This window comes from Anomaloglossus baeobatrachus, chromosome 4 (genome assembly GCF_048569485.1).
Source record: "Anomaloglossus baeobatrachus isolate aAnoBae1 chromosome 4, aAnoBae1.hap1, whole genome shotgun sequence".
NCBI lineage: Eukaryota > Metazoa > Chordata > Amphibia > Anura > Aromobatidae > Anomaloglossus > Anomaloglossus baeobatrachus.
Window position 1 is genome coordinate 21322377 of NC_134356.1, and position 21938 is coordinate 21344314.

The 21938-nt window shown below is 48.6% G+C and overlaps 1 protein-coding gene across 2 annotated transcripts in view; it reads left to right on the forward strand.

The window, feature by feature from the left end:
* Positions 1-21938, forward strand: part of AGBL3 (AGBL carboxypeptidase 3) — a 134134-nt gene that overhangs the window by 26245 nt on the left and 85951 nt on the right. For both annotated transcript variants that reach the window (XM_075343804.1, XM_075343805.1), the window contains exons 4-5: positions 13294-13479; positions 16405-16512. In XM_075343804.1, coding sequence (XP_075199919.1) covers positions 13294-13479; positions 16405-16512 — 294 coding nt within the window. The remainder of the gene's footprint in view (positions 1-13293; positions 13480-16404; positions 16513-21938) is intronic.

Sequence of the window (21938 nt, forward strand, 5' to 3'; positions counted from 1 at the left end):
GGGTGATTTATTCGTCTCGGCGTAGGTGTTGCATTTCAATAGCTCTGACAGTGATAACATTATATCCTCACGGACTATCAATTAGGGGCGAATCTAAGAGAGCCGGCGGAATCCACCACCTGAATGCGAGATTTAGTGAGGGCGGACGGGCGTAAAACCCCTCGGCTGATTAAACGCGCATCTACATTATTTATGGAGGCGAGGGGCGAGCAAACACCTGTTCCGTGCCGCACGCGCCGGAGTCTTCAAGGTGCACGACGCGCAACTATTAGATATTATGCGACGGTAATTAAAATGGATTATCACAAAGGGAACGGAAATGACTGTGATTTTCTCGTAATTACTTTTTTTTTTTTGCAATTTTAGTGGGCGTCCGAAAAAAAAAATAAATATAAAGAATTAAAGAATTCACTTTAAATGATAATTATCCCCCAAGCGATATATACATCTGCATGCAATATTGTTATAGATTTCTATCTAGCTGTAAAGTAGTGGAACAGACTAGTTTTTAAAGGGGAAACGCCAAGTGCCTTACAAAAAGAGCAATTTAAAGGGGATTTCCAACCACTAAGGCTACACTGCAAGAGCGGCCAATGCAAGGAAGCCTTCAGCTTTGCTCCAACGTCCGTCGCTAAGCAGATATCACAATCTGGTAGGTATAGAAAGAGGAATGAATATTAGAGAGAAATATAGAAAGAGCATGGAGAACAGAAACAGGCGATGAGAACTGTCTGAAGACTTTAGAACCAAAATTGTTGAAAAATATCAATAATCTTAAGGTTACAAGTTCATCTCCAGAGATCTTGATGTTCCTTTGTCCACTGCACAATATAATCCAGAAGTTTACAACCCATGGCACTGTAGCTAATCTACCTGGATAGAAAGAGCATGGAGAACAGAAACAGGCGAAGAGAACTGTCTGAGGACTTCAGAACCCAAATTGTTGAAAAATATCAACAATATCAAGCTTACAAGTCCATCTCCAGAGATCTTGATGTTCCTTTGTCCACTGCACAATATAATCCAGAAGTTTACAACCCATGACACTGTAGCTAATCTACCTCGATGTGGATGGGAGAGAAAAATTGATGAAAGGTTAGTCCGGGTGGTGGATAAGCCCCAATCAAATTCTAAGAAATTGAAGCTGAAAGCACAGTGGGCATCAGTGTGAGCAAAATGAAACCGTACGGAGGAGACCCCGGGGGACCCCACTGCTGACACAGGGACAGAAAAAAGCCAAAATGTACGTGAGTAACCAAAATCCTTCAGAGACCAAGATACAGCTTTTTGGTAAAGTGCATCATTCTACTGTTTACTGAAAACGGAATGAAGCCTACAAATAGAAGAACACAGGACCTACAGTCAGGTATGGTGGAGGTCAGAGATGTTTGGGGTTGTTTTGCTGTCTCTGGCACTGGGGGCAGTGACTGTGTGGAAGACATCATGAAATCTGAAGATTACCAATGGATTCAGGGTAATGTAGAGCCCAGTGTCAGAGACCTGGGTGTGCATCCTAGGTCAGAGGTCTCCCAGCAGGACAGTGACCTTAAACACATCAAGAAGCCCCCAGAAATGGATGGGAACAAAGCGCTGGAGGGTTCTGAAGTGTCAGCAATGAGTCTGGATCTAAACCCCATTGACACCTGTGGAGAGATCTTAAGATTACTGTTGGGTGATGAGAAGACGTCTTCAGATATGAGACCTGGAGCAGATTATAAAGAGTCCAAAATGATGACTTCATTAAAATTGCGCCGGAGTGGGAAGTATGTGACAGTAACGAAGTTTGCATTTCACATATATCTACACTGGAGATCAAAATTAGAGAACACCATTTTTGCAAAGTCAGTGGAAACTGGAAAGTTATTCTGCCAGTTACATAGGGTCAGATAATTAAGGAAACTGGCACCCGATGCCGGAGTAACACCAGTAACCTGCAGGGATCTGACAGTGTTCTCTAATTCTGATCAATGTCTTTTACATTTATCTCATATAAATTTGTATTATTTACTTTGGAATCAATTCAATTTATGAAATAAGCGGAAAATCCTGCGAGTTTCCTCATGTTGGGATGTAATCACATAGGACGACACAATGAGCGCAACATTTGGGTGTTGTTCTTTAATTTTGCTCTCCAGTGTACACAAGCTGCCAGTCAGCGATGTGGGCAGGGTTATACACAGTCAGTGGTGTGGGTGGGGTTATACACAGTCTGCGGTGTGGTTGGGGTTATACACAGTCTGCGGTGTGGGTGGGGTTATACACAGTCAGTGGTGTGGGTGGGGTTATACACAGTCTGCGGTGTGGGCGGGGTTATACACAATCTGTGGTGTGGGCGGGGTTATACACAGTCTGTGGTGTGGGCGGGGTTATACACAGTCTGTGGTGTGGGCGGGGTTATACACAGTCTGTGGTGTGGGCGGGGTTATACACAGTCTGTGGTGTGGGCGGGGTTATACACAGTCTGTGGTGTGGGCGGGGTTATACACAGTCTGTGGTGTAGGCGGGGTTATACAGTCAGTGGTGTGGGCGGGGTTATATACAGTCAGTGGTGTGGGCGTGGTTATACACAGTCAGTGGTGGGGGTGGGGTTATACACAGTGGTGTGGGTGGGGTTATACACAGTGGTGTGGGCGTGGTTATACACTGGTGTGGGTGGGGTTATACACAGTCAGTGGTGTGGGTGGGGTTATACACAGTCAGTGGTGTGGGTGGGGTTATACACAGTCAGTGGTGTGGGTGGGGTTATACACAGTCAGTGGTGTGGGTGGGGTTATACACAGTCAGTGGTGTGGGTGGGGTTATACACAGTCAGTGGTGTGGGCGGGGTTATACACAGTGGTGTGGGCGGGGTTATACACAGTCTGCGGTGTGGGTGGGGTTATACACAGTCTGCGGTGTGGGTGGGGTTATACACAGTCAGTGGTGTGGGTTGGGTTATACACAGTCAGTGGTGTGGGTGGGGTTATACACAGTCAGTGGTGTGGGTGGGGTTATACACAGTCAGTGGTGTGGGTGGGGTTATACACAGTCAGTGGTGTGGGCGGGGTTATACACAGTGGTGTGGGCGGGGTTATACACAGTCTGCGGTGTGGGCGGGGTTATACACAGTCTGCGGTGTGGGTGGGGTTATACACAGTCAGTGGTGTGGGTTGGGTTATACACAGTCAGTGGTGTGGGTGGGGTTATACACAGTCAGTGGTGTGGGTGGGGTTATACACAGTCTGCGGTGTGGGCGGGGTTATACACAGTCTGCGGTGTGGGCGGGGTTATACACAGTCAGTGGTGTGGGCGGGGTTATACACAGTCAGAGGTGTGGGTGGGGTTATACACAGTCAGTGGTGTGGGTTGGGTTATACACAGTCAGTGATGTGGGTTGGGTTATACACAGTCAGTGGTGTGGGTGGGGTTATACACAGTCAGTGGTGTGGGTGGGGTTATACACAGTCAGTGGTGTGGGTGGGGTTATACAGTCAGTGATGTGGGAGGAGTTATATACAGTTAGCTTTGTGGGCAGGTCATACTCAGTCAGCAGTGTGTGTGGCCTTATACATAGTTCCCGTTGCGGGTTGCGTTATACACAGTCCGCGGTGCGAGTAGGGTTATACATAGCGGTGTGGGAGAGGTCATACACAGTCAGTGGTGTGGGCGGGGTTATACACAGTCTGCGGTGTGGGCGGGGTTATATACAGTCTGGTGTGGACTGAGTTATACATAGTCAGTGATGTGGGCGGGGTTATACACAGTCCGCGGTGTGGGCGGGGTTATACATAGTGATGTGGGCGGGGTTATACACAGTCTGCGGTGTGGGCGGGGTTATATACAATCAGTGGTGTGGGCGGGGTTATATACAGTCAGTGGTGTGGGCGGGGTTATACATAGTCTGCGGTGTGGGTGGGGTTATACATAGTCAGTGATGTGGGCGGGGTTATACACAGTCTGCGGTGTGGGCGGGGTTATACACAGTCAGTGGTGTGGACTGGGTTATACATAATCAGTGATGTGGGCGGGGTTATACACAGTCCATGGTGTGGGCGGGGTTATATACAGTCAGTTGTGTGGGTGGGGTTATACACAGTCTGCGGTATGGGCGGGGTTATACATAGTCTGCAGTGTGGGCGGGGTTATACACAGTCTGCGGTGTGGGCAGGGTTATACACAGTCCACGGTGTGGGCGGGGTTATACACAGTCCGCGGTGTGGGCGGGGTTATACACAGTCCGTGGTGTGGGCGGGGTTATACACAGTCTGTGGTGTGGGCGGGGTTATACACAGTCTGTGGTGTGGGCGGGGTTATACACAGTTAAACATTCTGAGCTCTGCTAGATCTACAGCAGAGAAGTCAGTGATTGCTTCCATGCAGCCCATCACGTGATCCTTCTCCCCATCACGTGATCCTTCTCCCCATCACGTGATCCTTTGCCCCCATCACGTGATCCTTTGCCCCCAGCACGTGATCCTTCGCCCCCAGCACGTGATCCTTCGCCCCCAGCACGTGATCCTTCGCCCCCAGCACGTGATCCTTCGCCCCCAGCACGTGATCCTTCGCCCCCACATCATGCTGCTCTCAGATTCCATAGCAAGAATCTCCTTTAAGGGCTTGGATACGTTCAGACGGCTGAACCCTGCAGATGGGGATGAGATGGATCAGATGCCTATAAACATCGGGGTACGGTCACGGCACAGGACGACTCAAGGACTTCTGTTCCCTCCACTTTTTATTTTTTTAGGTGGAAATGATGTTTAGAAGGTTTTGTGTAAATACATCACAATTATGAGAAGCAGGAGACAGCGGAGTAACATCTGCTGACACGCTCCATTACACCCATCCGTACCGCCATCTCCTCGTGGCGTCTGCATCAGTCGGATATAAAGCCGCATATAAAAGCCATCTAATTAAAAAAAAAAAAATAATCCCCGAAACTGGAAATAAAAAGGCAAACCAAATAAATGAAAGTGCCTTTAATTAAAAAGCCTATTCTGGTAATTAGACGAGGGCTTCTACTTATTAGTACGGCTGTGAACGACCGCCGTAAAATGAGCGGCGCGCCTGCCGACCTACGGCACCCCAGCTGTTGCAGAATTATGGCTCCCGCGGGAGGATCATGGGTATTTTCTTTGCGCCGGAGCCGAAATGGCAAATATGTTCATGCAAGAAGTCACCATATTGTTCACATCCCCTCGTAAGGAAGATTTGTCCTGATGTCTGTTCCCTTCTCATCCTTCGCTGTAATAGTATGCACCACTATGGCTTAGTAATAAATACACAATTTCAAAGGTCCAGATCTGAGATAACTCTGATCCTTTCCGTTGACTCTGAAGGTAGAGGTTTAGACAAAGGCCCAGATCTGAGATAGCTCTGATCCTGGCCATTGACTCTGAAGGTAGAAGTTTCCAGAAAGGCCCAGATCTGAGATAACTCTGATCCTTTCCGTTGGCTCTGAAGGTAAAGGTTCCTAGAAAGGCCTAGATCTGAGATAACTCTGATCCTTTCCGTTGGCTCTGAAGGTAAAGGTTCCTAGAAAGGCCTAGATCTGAGATAACTCTGATCCTTTCCGTTGGCTCTGAAGGTAGAGGTTCCTAGAAAGGCCTAGATCTGAGATAACTCTGATCCTTTCCGTTAGCTCTGAAGGTAGAGGTTCCTAGAAAGGCCTAGATCTGAGATAACTCTGATCCTTTCCGTTGGCTCTGAAGGTAGAGGTTCCTAGAAAGGCCTAGATCTGAGATAACTCTGATCCTGGCTGTTGACTCTAAAGGTAGAAGCTTCCAGAAAGGCCCAGATCAGAAATAACTCTGATCCTGGCCTTTAACTCTGAAGGTAGAGGCTAGGCCCAGATCTGCTATAACTCTGATCCTGGCTGTTGACTCTGAAGGTAGAGGCTTCCTCAAAGGTCCAGATCTGAGATAACTCTGATCCTTTCCGTTGGCTCTGAAGGTAGAAGCTTCCAGAAAGGTCCAGATCTGAGATATCTCTGATCCTTTCTGTTGTCTCTGAAGGTAGAAACTTCCAGAAAGGCCCAGATCTGCGATAACTCTGATCCTGTCCTTTGAGACTCTGAAGGTAGAGGCTTCCAGAAAGGCCCAGATCTGCGATAACTCTGATCCTGTCCTTTGAGACTCTGAAGGTAGAGGCTTCCAGGAAGGGCATGGTTCTAAACACAGATAATAAACTAAGGCAACGTTGTCATCTGATCAGTCTCTATGACGTGGGCAGAAGATCATTTTCGGGAGGACTTTCCCTTTAAGACCTCCCCATGAGTGAACGTTAAAGCAAAATTACAGAACCTTCTTTCCTTTCTCGGAAACAATCGCCCGCTGTTGGTAACGGTATCCTCTGGGGTGACGGCGGTGGCGTCGTGTTTGCCGCTCTGGCCATGCCGAGTGTTTGCATTGCTAAATCACTGGAGTGTCGCTTGCACAGAACAAGCCGACCATGAAATTATTATCATCGCACATTCTTATCTAATTACTAATCTGCTACGAGGACTCTCAGCAATAATTGACGTCCCGAAACTGGATGTGGAGGTCTTTGTGGTAACCAAAACAATTGTATCCCGGCAGCGGGAGCCTCTAAATAATCATGGTCCACTTTACACAATCCCTTTTTTGTTAGGGTCAGCTGAGGATTGCACTGTAGCGCCTCCGCAGGAGAAATGAAGCATTACACTTTCCCATTTTAAATCAATTGTTGTCTACAGACTTCAGAGAGACGCTCTTGGTAACTCTATGTGGGTTCTAACTAGGGGGTGGAACTCTTCTTATTTATTTATAAACTTACAGAATTAGTTTTTCCATGGTAACAGACTACAAATAAACCTTGTGTCATCAGATCCTGCAATTGTCACGAGCGTCTCCTGTCCTGGAGACATTTGTGACAGGTTATCTTTGCCTTGTGAGACTCTGGATATTAAACGTATTTGCTTTCTTCTAGTGCAGCAAGGGTAAAGCTGGTGTCACACATAACGACGACGACAACGACGTCGCTGCTACGTCACCATTTTCTGTGACGTTGCAGCGACGTCCCGTCGCTGTCGCTGTGTGTGACATCCAGCAACGACCTGGCCCCTGCTGTGAGGTCGCCGGTCGTTGCTGAATGTCCAGCTTCATTTTTTGGTCGTCACTCTCCCGCTGTGACACACACATCGCTGTGTGTGACAGCGAGAGAGCGACGAAATGAAGCGATCAGCGATCAGGAGCCGGCACTGGCAGCTGCAGTAAGCTGTAACCAGCGTAAACATCGGGTAACCAAGGGAAGACCTTTCCCTGGTTACCCGATGTTTACGCTGGTTACCAGCCTCCGCTCTTGCTGCCAGCGCCGGCTCCTGCACTGTGACATGTGGCTGCAGTACGCATCGGGTAATTAACCCGATGCATACTGTAGCAAGGAGAGCAAGGAGTCAGCGCTAAGCAGTGCGCGCGGCTCCCTGCTCTCTGCACTGTGACATGTAGCTGCAGCACACATCGGGTTAATTAACCCGATGTGTGCTGCAGGAGAGCAAGGAGCCAGCGCTAAGCGCGGCTCCCTGCTCTCTGAACTGTGACATGTAGCTGCAGCACACATCGGGTTAATTAACCCGATGTGTGCTGCAGGAGAGCAAGGAGCCAGCGCTAAGCGCGGCTCCCTGCTCTCTGAACATGTAGCACAGCGACCTTATGATCGCTGCTTCTGCTGTGTTTGACAGCTAAGCAGCGATCATAACAGCGACTTACAAGGTCGCTGTTACGTCACCGAAAATGGTGACGTAACAGCGACGTCGTTGTCGCTGTCGTTTAGTGTGACACCAGCTTTAAGGACTCTTTCCTTGCTGGTAGTTTCTTGTTAGATCATCTCAGGTGTAACTGGTTTGTGACCACTCCCATTCCCTATAAATAGTCACATGTCCCATCACCTGATGCCGGTTATGGAATTGCATTCCATTCTGGATTGACCACTGTTGAAGGAGGAAGTGTGTGGAAGCTTTTGAGGCCGTGATGTCTGCAGCCCTGGTGTTAGGCCGCAGCAGTGATGTTGCCGATATTTAGTCTCCTGCAGCCCTGGTGTTAGGCTGCAGCAATGAAGTTGATGATATCTAGTCTCCTGCAACTCTGGTGTTAGGCTGCAGCAATGAAGCAATGAAGTTGATGATATCTAGTCTCCTGCAACCCTGGTGTTAGGCTGCAGCTGTGACGTTGCTGATATCTAGTCTCCTGCAGCCCTGTTGTTTGGCTGCAGCAGTGACATTGCTGACATCTAGTCTACTGCAGCCCTGGTGTTTGGCTGCAGCAGTGGGTGCATACCGTTTTGTCTATGTCCCCCTGTTTGTCTTCCTTCCCATGTTTAATTACAGTAGTGTTGACGTCTAATGCGCTCACTGGCTTGGTCCTATATAGAGTGAGTGGAGGGACAGTTAGGGACTAGGCACGTGACGGCGACGAGGGGAAGGATTCGTATAGGGACAACAGGGGAGCCAAGGGTTCAGAGACAGGTTAGTGTCAGGAGGTGCCCGGACCCCCACTTCCTATCGTCAGGTCCTTCCTCTCCCTTTCCCTTACCATCCCCTTTGTAACCTCTGTGTGCCGGACATCTCCTTGTCCGAGGATGACAGCAATACTTCGATTCCTTCCCTCCTTCCCTCCCTCCCTCACTCCCTTCCTTCCCTCCTTCCTTCCTTCCTTCCCTCCTTCCTTGCTTCCTTCCTTCCCTCCTTCCTTCCTCCCTTGCTTCCTTCCTCCCTTGCTTCCTTCCCTCCTTCCTTCCTCCCTTGCTTCCTTCCTTCCCTCCTTCCTGCCTCCCTTCCTTCCTCCCTTCCTTCTTTCTTTCCTCCCTTCCTTCTTTCTTTCCTCCCTCCCTTCCGCCCTCCCTTCCTTCCTTCCTCCCTTCCTTCCTCCCTTCCTTTCTCCCTTCCTTCCTTTCCTCCCTTCTTTCTTTCTTTCCTTCCTCCCTTCCTTCCTTCCTTCCTCCCTTCCGTCCTTCCTCCCTTCCTCCCTCCCTTCCTTCCTCCCTTCCGCCCTTTCTTCCTTCCTCCCTTTTTTCCTTCCTCCCTTCCTCCTTACCTTCCTCCCTTCCTTCCTTCCTCTCCCCCTTCCTTCCTCCCTTCCTTCCTCCCTTCCTTCCTTCCTCTGCCCCTTCCTTCCTCCCTTCCTTCCTCCCTTGCTTCCTCCCTTCCTCCCTTGCTTCCTCCCTTCCTCCCTTGCTTCCTCCCTTCCTCCCTTCCTTCCTCCCTTCCTTCCTTCCTTCCTTCCTCCCTTCCTTCCTCCCTCCCTTCCTCCCTCCCTTCCTTTCTTCCTTCCTTTCTTCCTTCCTTTCTTCCTTCCTTTCTTCCTTCCTTTCTTCCTCCCTTTCTTCCTCCCTTTCTTCCTCCCTTTCTTCCTCCCTTTCTTCCTCCCTTTCTTCCTCCCTTTCTTCCTCCCTTTCTTCCTTCCTCCCTTCCTTCCTCCCTCCCTTCCTCCCTCCCTCCCTTTCTTCCTTCCTCCCTTCCTTCCTCCCTCCCTTCCTCCCTCCCTCCCTCCCTTCCTTCCTCCCTTCCTTCCTCTCCCCCTTCCTTCCTCCCTTCCTTCCTCTCCCCCTTCCTTCCTTCCTTCCTCTCCCCCTTCCTTCCTCCCTTCCTTCCTTCCTCTCCCCCTTTTCTTCCTGCCTCTCTTCTTTCCTTCCTCCCTTCCTTCCTTCCTCCCGTCCTCTCTTCGTTCCTCCCTTCCTTCCTCCCTTTCTTCCTCCCTTTCTTCCTTCCTCCCTTCCTTCCTCCCTCCCTTCCTCCCTCCCTCCCTCCCTTCCTTCCTCCCTTCCTTCCTCTCCCCCTTCCTTCCTCCCTTCCTTCCTCTCCCCCTTCCTTCCTTCCTTCCTCTCCCCCTTCCTTCCTCCCTTCCTTCCTTCCTCTCCCCCTTTTCTTCCTGCCTCTCTTCTTTCCTTCCTCCCTTCCTTCCTTCCTCCCGTCCTCTCTTCGTTCCTCCCTTCCTTTTTCCCTTCCTTCCTTTTTCCCTTCCTTCCTTTTTCCCTTCCTTCCTTTTTCCCTTCCTTCCTTTTTCCCTTCCTTCCTCCCTTCTTCCCTCCCTTTTTCCCTCCCTTTTTCCCTCCCTTTTTCCCTCCCTTTTTCCCTCCCTTTTTCCCTCCCTTTCTTCCTCCCTTTCTTCCTCCCTTTCTTCCTCCCTTTCTTCCTCCCTTTCTTCCTTCCTTCCTTCCTTCCTTCCTTTCTTCCTTCCTCCCTTCCTTCCTCCCTCCCTTCCTTCCTCCCTTTCTTCCTTCTTCCCTTCCTTCCTCCCTTCCTTCCTCTCCCCCTTCCTTCCTCCCTTCCTTCCTTCCTCTCCCCCTTCCTTCCTTCCTCTCCCCCTTCCTTCCTCCCTTCCTTCCTTCCTCTCCCCCTTTTCTTCCTGCCTCTCTTCTTTCCTTCCTCCCTTCCTTCCTTCCTCCCGTCCTCTCTTCATTCCTCCCTTCCTTCCTCCCTTCCTTTTTCCCTTCCTTCCTTTTTCCCTTCCTTCCTTTTTCCCTTCCTTCCTTTTTCCCTTCCTTCCTTTTTCCTTTCCTTCCTTTTTCCCTTCCTTCCTTTTTCCCTTCCTTCCTTTTTCCCTTCCTTCCTTTTTCCCTTCCTTCCTTTTTCCCTTCCTTCCTTTTTCCCTTCCTTCCTCCTTCCCTTCCTTCCTCCTTCCCTTCCTTCCTCCCTTCCTTCCTCCTTTCCTTCCTCCCTTTTTCCCTCCTTTCCTTCCTCCCTTTTTCCCTCCCTTCCTTCCTCCCTTTTTCCCTCCCTTCCTTCCTCCCTTCCTCCCTTCCTTCCTCCCTTCCTTCCTCTTTTAAAAGCCTAAGCCTAGAAATCAAGGATTAGACGATTTACTCTACACCTTGGTAATAAAGGATAGATTAGAGTAACTCATCATTTTGCTGTCTGTAACCACGGAAACACATTGGTCTGCCTAGGAGCTGTGTACACAAAACGATAGGAGCTTTCTAATCAAAAAGTTGAAGAACAAGACATGCTTGCAAAAGTATACACACCCTTTTGCTGTAATGTTACACATCACAAGCTCATCCACCTCCTCATTTCGTTTGATTGTGAACAAACATCTAAACCTTTTTAAATAATTAATTTCCTTTAATTACGAGCACCAGGCGGCAGGACGACACCCTCTCTAATTCATGATGGCAGCGGCGGGTAACGCCGTGCACCTCGTGACCGCACTTTACGTGTTTTTATTTTTTTCCCATCTCGCAAGTGTCAAGAGACAAATTATTCAGCTCCTCGACGAGTTTTGTCGTTTTCCTATTCCAGCTACTAAAAAAATAATACCAAAGCTTTGAAATATCACAAAGTGACACATTAATGGCGGCGGAGTCCGGACTCTTCAGAATTCAATGAGACGCGCAGTAATACTCTGCCATTTCCAAATGGAAAACGGGTTAATGCAAATGTTCGGTAGCAAAGTAGCTTTCAGTCTTTACAGTAAGCCGGCGTATTGATGGGCTGCGGAGCGGGCGAAAAGCCAGCAGAGGTACGGAAAGGCGGGAGAAGGGTCAATAACATACTCTCCCTCCCTGGAAATTAATGGAAGAACGTTGCATAGAGCCATTACCTGCTTTAAATGGGTATCGCATTTGTTCAGGCATTGATGTTTGGACGGTGATTTATCCGTTTTACCCCCAAGATCCGTGTAGATGAGGCATAGTAAGGAGGTCACCGCCTGAGAGTGATGCCTCCATTGTTTATGCAATCACAGCACCTTAAGTATGAGTGCAGGTGTCTCTGGTCCCAAAGCTTAGTCCCATTCAGCCCAAGCCCTTGGTTGCCTGCCATTGTTGACTGCTGATCAGTCGGAGTTCCAGACGTTAGTCACCCATCGGTCATCCGATGATGGTCTGTTCTACAGATAAAAGTAAGCCCTAGAGCTGCCCTTTCGCATATATCAGTGGGAGTCCGACCATTGCTTCCACTTTAACCGCTAGAATTACCGGATTTTTCGCTTTATAAGACGCACCCAAATTTAGACATAGAGGTAAAAAAAGAAAAATGGGGTCCGTCTTATACTCCGGTGTTCTCTTACCGGAGGGGGGCAGCAGTGGTGGTGAAGCGGGTTCACAGGAGGCAGAGGTTGTGCTGGCAGGCGCAGCAGGTTAGTGGCAGCGGGGTCCGTGGTGGCAGTTGCGGTGGCGTCCGTGGTGGCAGGTGCAGTGGCATCCGTGGTGGCAGGTGCGGTGGCGTCCGTGGTGGCAGGCGCTGCGGGGTCCGTGGTGGCTGCAGCAGCGGCAGCGGGTCAGTCGTGCAGCAGGCCGGTGCAGTGAGTGTCCCAGTGTCCGCGGTCCCGGTTCAAATGATGGTGCCTGGAGCGGCGCACGCGCAGATGGAGCTCTCATCCAAGAGCTCCATCTGCGCACGCACCCGCTCCCGGCGCCATCATTTGAAACTGGGACTGCGGACAAACTAGGTAACCTGCTGCACAGCCGCCCACCCCGCACGCACAGAGTGGCAGCCAGAAGGCTGCCCGTCCACCCTGCATGCAAGCGGCCAGGTACCTATGCTTGTGTGTGTGCGGGTGGCAGCCGAGTAGCTGTGGCTGTGTGCGGGAGGCAGCCGGGTGCCTGTGTGCGGGAGGCAGCCGGGTGCCTGTGTGCGGGAGGCAGCCGGGTGCCTGTGTGCGGGAGGCAGCCGGGTGCCTGTGTGCGGGAGGCAGCCGGGTGCTTGTGTGCCTCCTGCACACAGGGATCCGACTGCCGCCCGCACGCAGCCACAGGTACCCAGCTGCCACGCGCATGCAAGCACAGGTACCTGGCCGCTTGCACGCAGCCACAGGCACCCGGCCGCCCGATTGCCGCACAGACAGGACCTCCAGGTAAAGCTATATTCGGATTTTAAGATGCACCCCCATTTCCCTCCCAAATTTTTGGGAGGAAAAGTACGTCTTATAATCCGAAAATTACGGTAGTTCCTTTACACCACAAACATGTGAGCAAAAAATTTCGAGAAGCAGAAATTTTAATAATTTACAGTTTCTGACATCAGCTAGGATAGCCCTGTAAATGTAACCCGTCGCCTTAGGTCCTACTGGATCCTAGAAATGCCCTATTGGCTCTAGAACTACAGGATGTGGAATCATTTGCTAAACAGACTCCTCAGGGGTGTTGCAATCTGGCTGATCACATAGGCCCCTCCCCTGAGGAATCGTAAGGTTTATGCAGAGCTTAAAGTCACATGACACACAAGACTAAAACAAAACAACAGAAGAAACGTTCTTCTGACCTTTTCAACAAGGTTTTAGAAGTTCGAGGTCTCATTCTGGTCTTCTTCGATGCTGTTCATTGTGAACTAATTTCTTTTCTTTTTTTCTTTTCTTACAGGTCATTCACCTTTACACCCCTACATCCAGAAGACCAACCAGATTGTGTATGAACTCCACTCTGGAAGGAAAGTGGCGCGGCTTCGGACGCCACGAGACCTCTACGGTGTATCCTCCAACAGCTTCTTCCATTTACCGCGATGGCCATTTGAGTGTCAGGTTATCAAGGAAAAAATTGAGCACATAGGTGAGGTCTTCACTGAAACATACAGACTAACGTACAGAGATAGTATTGGTGTGTCTGATGGCTCTCCTTCAGAATCCATCATTACAAAATCTGATTAATAGTGCCAGTGAAGCGTGCGGTTACACCTGCATGAATCCACCGTGGGCAGCACAAGGGATATACAGTGCCTTGCGAAAGTATTCAGCCCCCTTGAATTTATCATCCTTTTCCCACATTTCAGGCTTCAAACATAAAGATACAAATGTTAATGTTCTGGTGAAGAATCAACAACAAGTGGCCACAATTGTGAAGGTGAATGATAGATATTTATTGCTTATTTTAAACTTTTATAAAAAATAATAAACTGAAAATTGGGGCGTGCAATATTATTCATCCCCTTTACTTTCAGTGCAGGAAACTCACTCCAGAAATTCATTGAGGATCTCTGAATGATCCAATGTTGTCCTAAATGACTGATGATGATAAATATAAGCCCCTGTGTGTAATCAAGTCTCCGTATAATGCCCCTGCTCTGTGATAGTCTCAGGGTTCTGTGTAAAGCGCAGAGAGCATCATGAAGACCAAGGAACACAACAGGCAGGTCCATGATACTGTTGTGGAGAAGTTTAAAGCCGGATTCGGTTACAAACAGATTTCCACAACTTTCAACATCCCAAGAAGCACTGTGCAAGCGATCATATTGAAATGGAAGGAGGATCATACCACTGCAAATCTACCAAGACCCGGCCGTCCATCCAAACTATCATCTCACACAAGGAGAAGACTGATCAGAGATGCAGCCAAGAGGCCCATGATCCCTCTGGATGATCTGCAGAGATCTACAGCTGAGGTGGGAGAGTCTGTCCATAGGACAACAATCAGTCGTACACTGCACAAATCTGGCCTTTATGGAAGAGTGACAAGAAGAAAGCCATTTCTCAAAGATATCCATAAAAATTATTGTTTAAAGTTTTCCACAAGCCACCTGGAGACACCAAACATGTGGAAGAAGGTGCTCTGCTCAGATGAAACCAAAACCACACTATTTGGGCACAATGCCAAACGATATGTAACAGCAACACAGCTCATCACCCTGAACACACCATCCCCACTGTCAAACACGGTGGTGGCAGCATCATGGTTTGGGCCTGCTTTTCTTCAGCAGGGACAGGGAAGATGGTTAAAATTGATGGAAAGATGGATGGAGCCAAATACAGGACCATTCTTGAAGAAAACCTGTTGGAGTCTGCAAAAGACCTGAGACTGGGACAGAGATTTGTCTTCCAACAAGACAATGATCCCAAACATAAAGCAAAATCTACAATGGAATGGTTCACAAATAACCGTATCCAGGTGTTAGAATGGCCAAGTCACAGTCCAGACCTGAACCCAATCGAGAATCTGTGGAAAGAGCTGAAAACTGCTGTTCACAAACGCCTCCATCCAACCTCACTCAGCTCCAGCTGTTTACAAAGGAAGAATGGGCGAGAATTTCAGCCTCTCCATGTGCAAAACTGATTGACACATGCCCCAAGAGACTGCAGCAAAAGGGGGTGCTACAAAGCATTAACTTACAGGGGATGAATAATATTGCACTCCCCAATTTTCAGTTTATTTTTTTTATATAAAAGTTTAAAATAAGCAATAAATTTCGTTCAACTTCACAATTGTGTCCCACAGAACATTAACATTTTTTATCTTTATGTTTGAAGCCTGAAATGTGGGAAAAGGTTGAAAAATTCAAAGGGGGACAAATACTTTCGCAAGGCACTGTATGTAAAGTTCCTCAGAGCCAGTCGTTCTCTCTTTATGGCACTGCCTATATCAGTCCGCTTATTATCAGATTTATTTTTCAAAAACAAATTTTAGATGTAAAACTCTATGGTCACTTTCCAAAAATAGGTATTATTTTTTTTTTACCTGGTGTAAGTGCTGCTGATCTCCTGTATCTGGTGTTTCTATTGCGTATCCGAAAAATGACCCTACTCTTCCCTATATAAAATCTAGTCTTATAGCCAACTGGGTGTGGTCTTCAGAGAAGAATTCATGACCAAACCCAGTTACCTAAAAAGACTAGATTTAGGGGTCCATATGTCAGGAGGGTAAAAAATTACAGATCGATGGCAAGTGACAGGTCCTCTTTACCTACTTTGATAACCATCAGGGCGGTCCTACATTCTAAAACGTGACTACGTATTAGAGCAACTGATCACGACCGTGCTGCTGATAGGGAAGGCAGAGATGGTTAATTGCTGCCTCTGCCTTCACGATCGCTGTATCCACAGCACTGAACAAATGATACAGTAAGAATCGCTGACGGCGCTTCCTCCTCCAGACCCAGCGGTCATGTGATCGCTGGGTGTACGGCTGAAGACTGAATTTCCACTGGGAATAGTATACCAGCCCCAGTTACAGGGGAGATTTGGATTTTAAAAAATGATTTGAATACACAAACATAAAAAATTCCGGCAAATATGCCTGGTCAGGAAGAGGGGAGGTGAGGTAAATGGACAGTTCTTGAAATGGTTAATCTATTTTCAGAGTGGGATCTCCCCACTGCGGCTGATAGGGAAGGCAGAGATAGTTAATTGCTGCCTCTGCCTTCACGATCGCTGTATCCACAGCACTGAACATATGATACAGTAAGAATCGCTGACGGCGCTTCCTCCTCCAGACCCGGCGGTCATGTGATCGCTGGGTGTACGGCCAGGGGAGCAGAAAGTGGGGGCCTAGAAGACCCATTCAACTCCGCAGTGCAGCCAGGAGACTGAATTTCCACTGGGAATAGTATACCAGCCCCAGTTACAGGGGAAATTGGATTTTAAACATGATTTGAATATACAAAGATGAAAAATGTATAAATAATTCCAGAAATGTGCCTGGTCACGAAGAGGCGAGGTCAGGTAAATAGTCAGCTCTTGAACTGGTTAATCTGTCTGTTTTCAGAGTGGGATCCCCCTGTTCCTGAACCAATGTACAAGCCTTCAGGTTTCGAGCAGGAGCCTCTGTGGGTGAACCCTATGGAAAGTAAACTTATCTACCAACTCAATGACGGTGGGTACAAACCTTTTTTTTTTTTTTTATGTAGCCCCCAATATTATATGTAATGTGCCTATACAGTGTGCCCACCCATATCCTGTCCACCGCCATTGACTTGAGAACGGCGGCAGCTATAGGCATAGAAGTGGTTTCTAGATATAGTAAAGTAGTCATGCGCTGCGCAATGAAACCACCTATAGCGCCACCTGGTGGAAAACAACGGAGTTAGCATTTTTATCTTAAAACGGAACGAGAGAGAAAAAAGTGAATTACAAAGTTGTAGGGCATCATCAATTCAATACGAATCCACACCTTGCATACAGAAATGCTATGATATGAAACCCATGACCCCCCCCCCCAAACATTGAATGCTGGTCACGCATATGGCGCTCATCAGTGTCCCCCGTCAGCTGCAATGCACATCTGGCCTCTGCACAGCATACTGTATCTTGCTGCACGCTGTGCAATATGGAGGTGACACGTGTGCACAAGCATCTGTGATACGTCGTCGTAGGTCCTGCAATGTTGGTGGAGGGGTCGCATAGACCTGCTGTTTGATGTGACCTCACAGAAAGAAGTCCAATGGGGTCAGGTCAGGTGAGCGGAGGCCACTCCACACAGCCACCATACCCAATGACTTGTAGGACGGTCTCCATGAGTTATCGCTTCACGTCCGCAGCCTTGTGAGTTTTATACGTTCTAATCATAGCATTTCTGTATGCAAGGTGTCGACTCGTATTGAATTGCTGATCACCTACAACTTTGTAATTCACATTTTTTTTCTCTATCTCGTTCCGTTTTCGAGATAAAAATGCTACGTCCGTTGTTTTCCACCAGGTGGCGCTATAGGTGGTTTCATTGCGTAGCGCATGGCTACTTTACTATACCTAGACACCACTTCTATGCCTATAGCTGCCGCCATTCTCAAGTCAATGGCGGTGGACAGAATATGGGTGGGCACACTGTATAGCATTCACTGCCCCCATTCACACTAGATAAACTAAAGTTGACCGAACCTCCCAATATTGTCCGATAAGTCTAATGTGGAGGTGTCACACTAGGTACGGGGAAGTACCAAGCACATGGCGAAAGGGAAGGGAAACGCTGTGTTTAGGGAAAGGGAAGATGGTGACCCCTGACCAAACCTACTGCTGGTCCCTGGGGTCCTCACAACCATAGATGGGTTCCGCACCTATGCACTCAGCAGGATACCTGACCCTAAATATCCCTACTGCTGGTCCCTAAAAAGGGAACAGATGGGATGAGTTCTTCAACATTTACGCTAAACACTATAGAAGACAAAAGGGGGACACACGGGGGGGAAAAAGCATGGCCTACTTATCATTAGATAAGGTAGAAGTTGAGCAGTTTTCAGCAGGAGTACAAGCCACCTGCTTGGAACCTCAGCTTGAAGGAACTGAAAATATCACCAGCACCAATCCAAAGGAAGGAAGCTCCATATTTAGCTTCTTCACTGTTACTCACGCTTGATTTCAGTCTGTTGAGGGTTTTTTTTTTTTTTTTACTGTACAAATGTTATACTAATTTCCAAATAATTTCCTCTCCGTATTGTGCAGATAAGATGGCGCGAGGCTTCTCCGCAGAGACCTGCCGCTGCCGCTCTGCACCTCATCTGATTAGATTCTTTACGGCTTCTTATTAGCACAAGGCGCGTGTGACTCACCGCCACCGCCGCATTGTTTCCCTCGCGCTATTTTTTGCCTTCCACCCCGTCCTGTGATCTATTTTTAATCAAATCGCTTTTATTTGGGGGGGGGGGGATAATTGCGCTATAAAATGCTGTTTGAAATGTCAGCGTCCTCGTCTCTCGCGCTCTCAGGGCTGCCGGTTAATTGCTAATATTTTGAAATTCTGTAGAATCCTCTTTTTCTCGCTAAACTCCCTCCTGTCAGGCACAGACACCGGCTTTTAGCTTTATTTCCCACTTTTTTTATTTTTTTTTTTTTTTTTTTTTTTGCTACGGAAATGAATAAATATAATTTTCCCTCATTTTTTAAGCAAGACAGGACGGGGGGCGCTCGCACCGAGCGAGCGAGATCTGACGGCTAATTGCATCTCTGGGCTGGATACATTTATTTGTGCGGCAATTAAGCCCGCCATAACTTTCACCCTCGTGTCTGGGTGTCACACAAGCCGTGCCATGCTGTCACTTCACGCCGCAGCAGTTACTACGGAAACCCTCAAATTTGGGTCATCGGAGAACGTCAGCTGTTTTGTGCGGAGCCGCTGTGAATTGTGAGCATCGTACAGATAACCTGTGACGGGAATGATAATGGCCGCCCCAATTTGTCTTATTGCACAGTTGTGTCCTTATCACTGAATTATAGAATTATATGTTCTCTTAACACTGTTTTCTCTACTCTTAGGCTACGTGCGCACCCTGCTTCTTTTTCGTGTTCACAAACTGCAGCCAAAACTGCACCTGGTCAGAGAGAGCCTGGAAATGTCACAAAAAATGTAGGTGCTTTTTTGGTGCGTTTTTGGCTGAAGTTTTGTCAACAATTGTTTCATGTATTTTTCAGTTCAAACAAGCCCATAAAGCTTGTTGAATTGAAAAAAAAAAATTAGAAATAAATAAATAATTAAAAAAAACTGGCGTGCGGCCCCCCCCCCCCAATTTTAATGCCAGCCAGATAAAGCCATACGGCTGAAGGCTGGTATTCTCAGGATGGGGAGCTCCACGTTATGGGGAGCCCCCCAGCCTAACAATATCAGCCAGCAGCCGCCCAGAATGGCCGCATCCATTAGATGCGACTGTTCTGGGACAGTACCCGGCTCTTCCCGATTTGCCCTGGTGCGTTGGCAAATCGGGGTAATAAGGAGTTTTTGGCAGCCCATAGCTGCCAATAAGTCCTAGATTAATCATGTCAGGCGTCTCCCCGAGAAACCTTCCATGATTAATCTGTAAGTTACAGTAAATAAACACACACCTGAAAAAATCCTTTATTAGAAATAAAAAACACTAACAAATTGCCTCGTTCTCCCATTTAATAAGCCCGACAAACCCCTCCATGTCTGGCGTACTCCAGGATGGTCCAGCGTCGCTTCCAGCTCTGCTGCATGGAGGTGACCAGAGCAGCAGCAGACACCGCCGCTCCGGTCAGCTCCACGCAGCAACTGAAGACAGCCGCGCGATCAGCTGAGCTGTCACTGAGGTTACCCGCGGCCACCGCTGAATCCAGCGGTGGCCGCGAGTAACCTCAGTGACAGCTCAGCTGATCGCGCTACTGCGTGGAGCTGACAGGAGCGTGGAGGACAGGACTATCAGTGGCGGCGGTGGCAGCGAGAGGGGTCCATCATCTCCCCTGTGCGTGCACGCTGGGGACAGTGGTACTTCGGGGAACACGTGAAGGATGGGACTATCAGCGGCGGCGGCGGCGAGAGGGAAAAATCAATGTTTTCAGCTGCCAATGTCCATCCCCCTCTCGCTGCCGCCGCTGATAGTCCCGTCCTCCACGTGTTCCCCGAAGTACCGCTGTCCCCAGCGTGCACGCACAGGGGAGATGATGTGGAGGACGGGACTATGAGCGGCGGCAGCGAGAGGGGGATGGACATTGGCAGCTGAAAACATTGATTTTTCCCTCTCGCTGCCACCGCTGCTGATAGTCTCCGTCATCCACATCATCTCCCCTGGGGACAGCGGTACTTCGGGGAACACGTGGAGGACGGGACGAGACCACTTGCCTGTTACCTCACTTCCTGACAAATCACCTGCGTTTTTGGTACCAAAAACGCAGGTAAAAGGCAGGTAAAATGCACCACTTTTGATTAGCATGCATTTTTCCTGCGTTTTTGATGCCCTCATTGATTTCAATGGGTGACAAATGTTGACAAAAACGCAGGAAGAATGAACATGCTGCATTTTTTTTGTCACAAACTTTTGACAAAAAAAAACGCTGACAAATAAACTGCAATGTGCGCATGACAAATCTGACTTCTCATAGACTTTGCTGGGAAGTCAGATGTCAGAAAGTTCTGCTGACAAAACTGCAGCCAAAAAAGCAGCGTGCGCATGTAGCCTTACTTTCCTGTGCCTCCTCCCTTATGTACTTTCCTGTGCCTCCTCCCCTTTTACTTTCCTGTGCCCCTCCCCTATTTACTTTCCTGTGCCTCCTCCCCTATTTCTTAGTTTCCTGTGCCTCCTCCCCTATTTCTTACTTTCCTGTGCCCCCTCCTCTATTTCTTACTTTCCTGTGCCTCCTCCTCTATTTCTTACTTTCCTGTGCCTCCTCCCCTATTTCTTAGTTTCCTGTGCCTCCTCCCCTATTTCTTACTTTCCTGTGCCTCCTCCCCTATTTCTTACTTTCCTGTGCCTCCTCCCCTATTTCTTACTTTCCTGTGCCTCCTCCCCTATTTCTTACTTTCCTGTACCCCCTCCCCTATTTCTTACTTTCCTGTGCCCCCTCCCCTATTTCTTACTTTCCTGTGCCCCTTCCCTTTTTCTTACTTTCCTGTGCCCCTTCCCTTTTTCTTACTTTCCTGTGTCCCCTCCCTTATTTCTTAGTTTCCTGTGCCTCCTCCCCTATTTCTTACTTTCCTGTGCCTCCTCCCCTATTTCTTACTTTCATGTGCCTCCTCCCCTATTTCTTACTTTCCTGTGCCTCCTCCCCTATTTCTTACTTTCCTGTGCCTCCTCCCCTATTTCTTACTTTCCTGTACCCCCTCCCCTATTTCTTACTTTCCTGTGGCCCCTCCCCTATTTCTTACTTTCCTGTGCCTCCTCCCCTATTTCTTACTTTCCTGTACCCCCTCCCCTATTTCTTACTTTCCTGTGTCCCCTCCCTTATTTCTTAGTTTCCTGTGCCCCCTCCCCTATTTCTTAGTTTCATGTGCCCCCTCCCCTATTTCTTAGTTTCATGTGCCTCCTCCCCTATTTCTTAGTTTCATGTGCCTCCTCCCCTATTTCTTAGTTTCCTGTGCCCCCTCCCCTATTTCTTACTTTCCTGTGCCTCCTCCCCTATTTCTTACTTTCCTGTGCCCCCTCCCCTATTTCTTACTTTCCTGTGCCTCCTCCTCTATTTCTTACTTTCCTGTGCCTCCTCCCCTATTTCTTACTTTCCTGTGCCCCCTCCCCTATTTCTTACTTTCCTGTGCCTCCTCCCCTATTTCTTACTTTCCTGTTCCCCCTCCCCTATGTCTTAGTTTTCTGTGCCCCCTCCCCTATTTCTTAGTTTCCTGTGCCTCCGCCCCTATTTCTTAGGTTTTTTTGTGCCCCTCCCCTTCTGCTTCCTCTTACTCTCATGTGTTCTTCCCCTGCCTCTTCCTCTCCCTTGTCCTTCCACTTTCTCTCCAGCATCCTCCTTCTTCCTTTTACTCTGGTGTGTCCTCTTTCTGCTCCCTCTTCCTCTTCCTTGTTCTTCCACTTTCAGTCCTGCGTCCTCTTACTTACTCTTCCTCTCCCAGTGTCTTCTGCTCCCTCT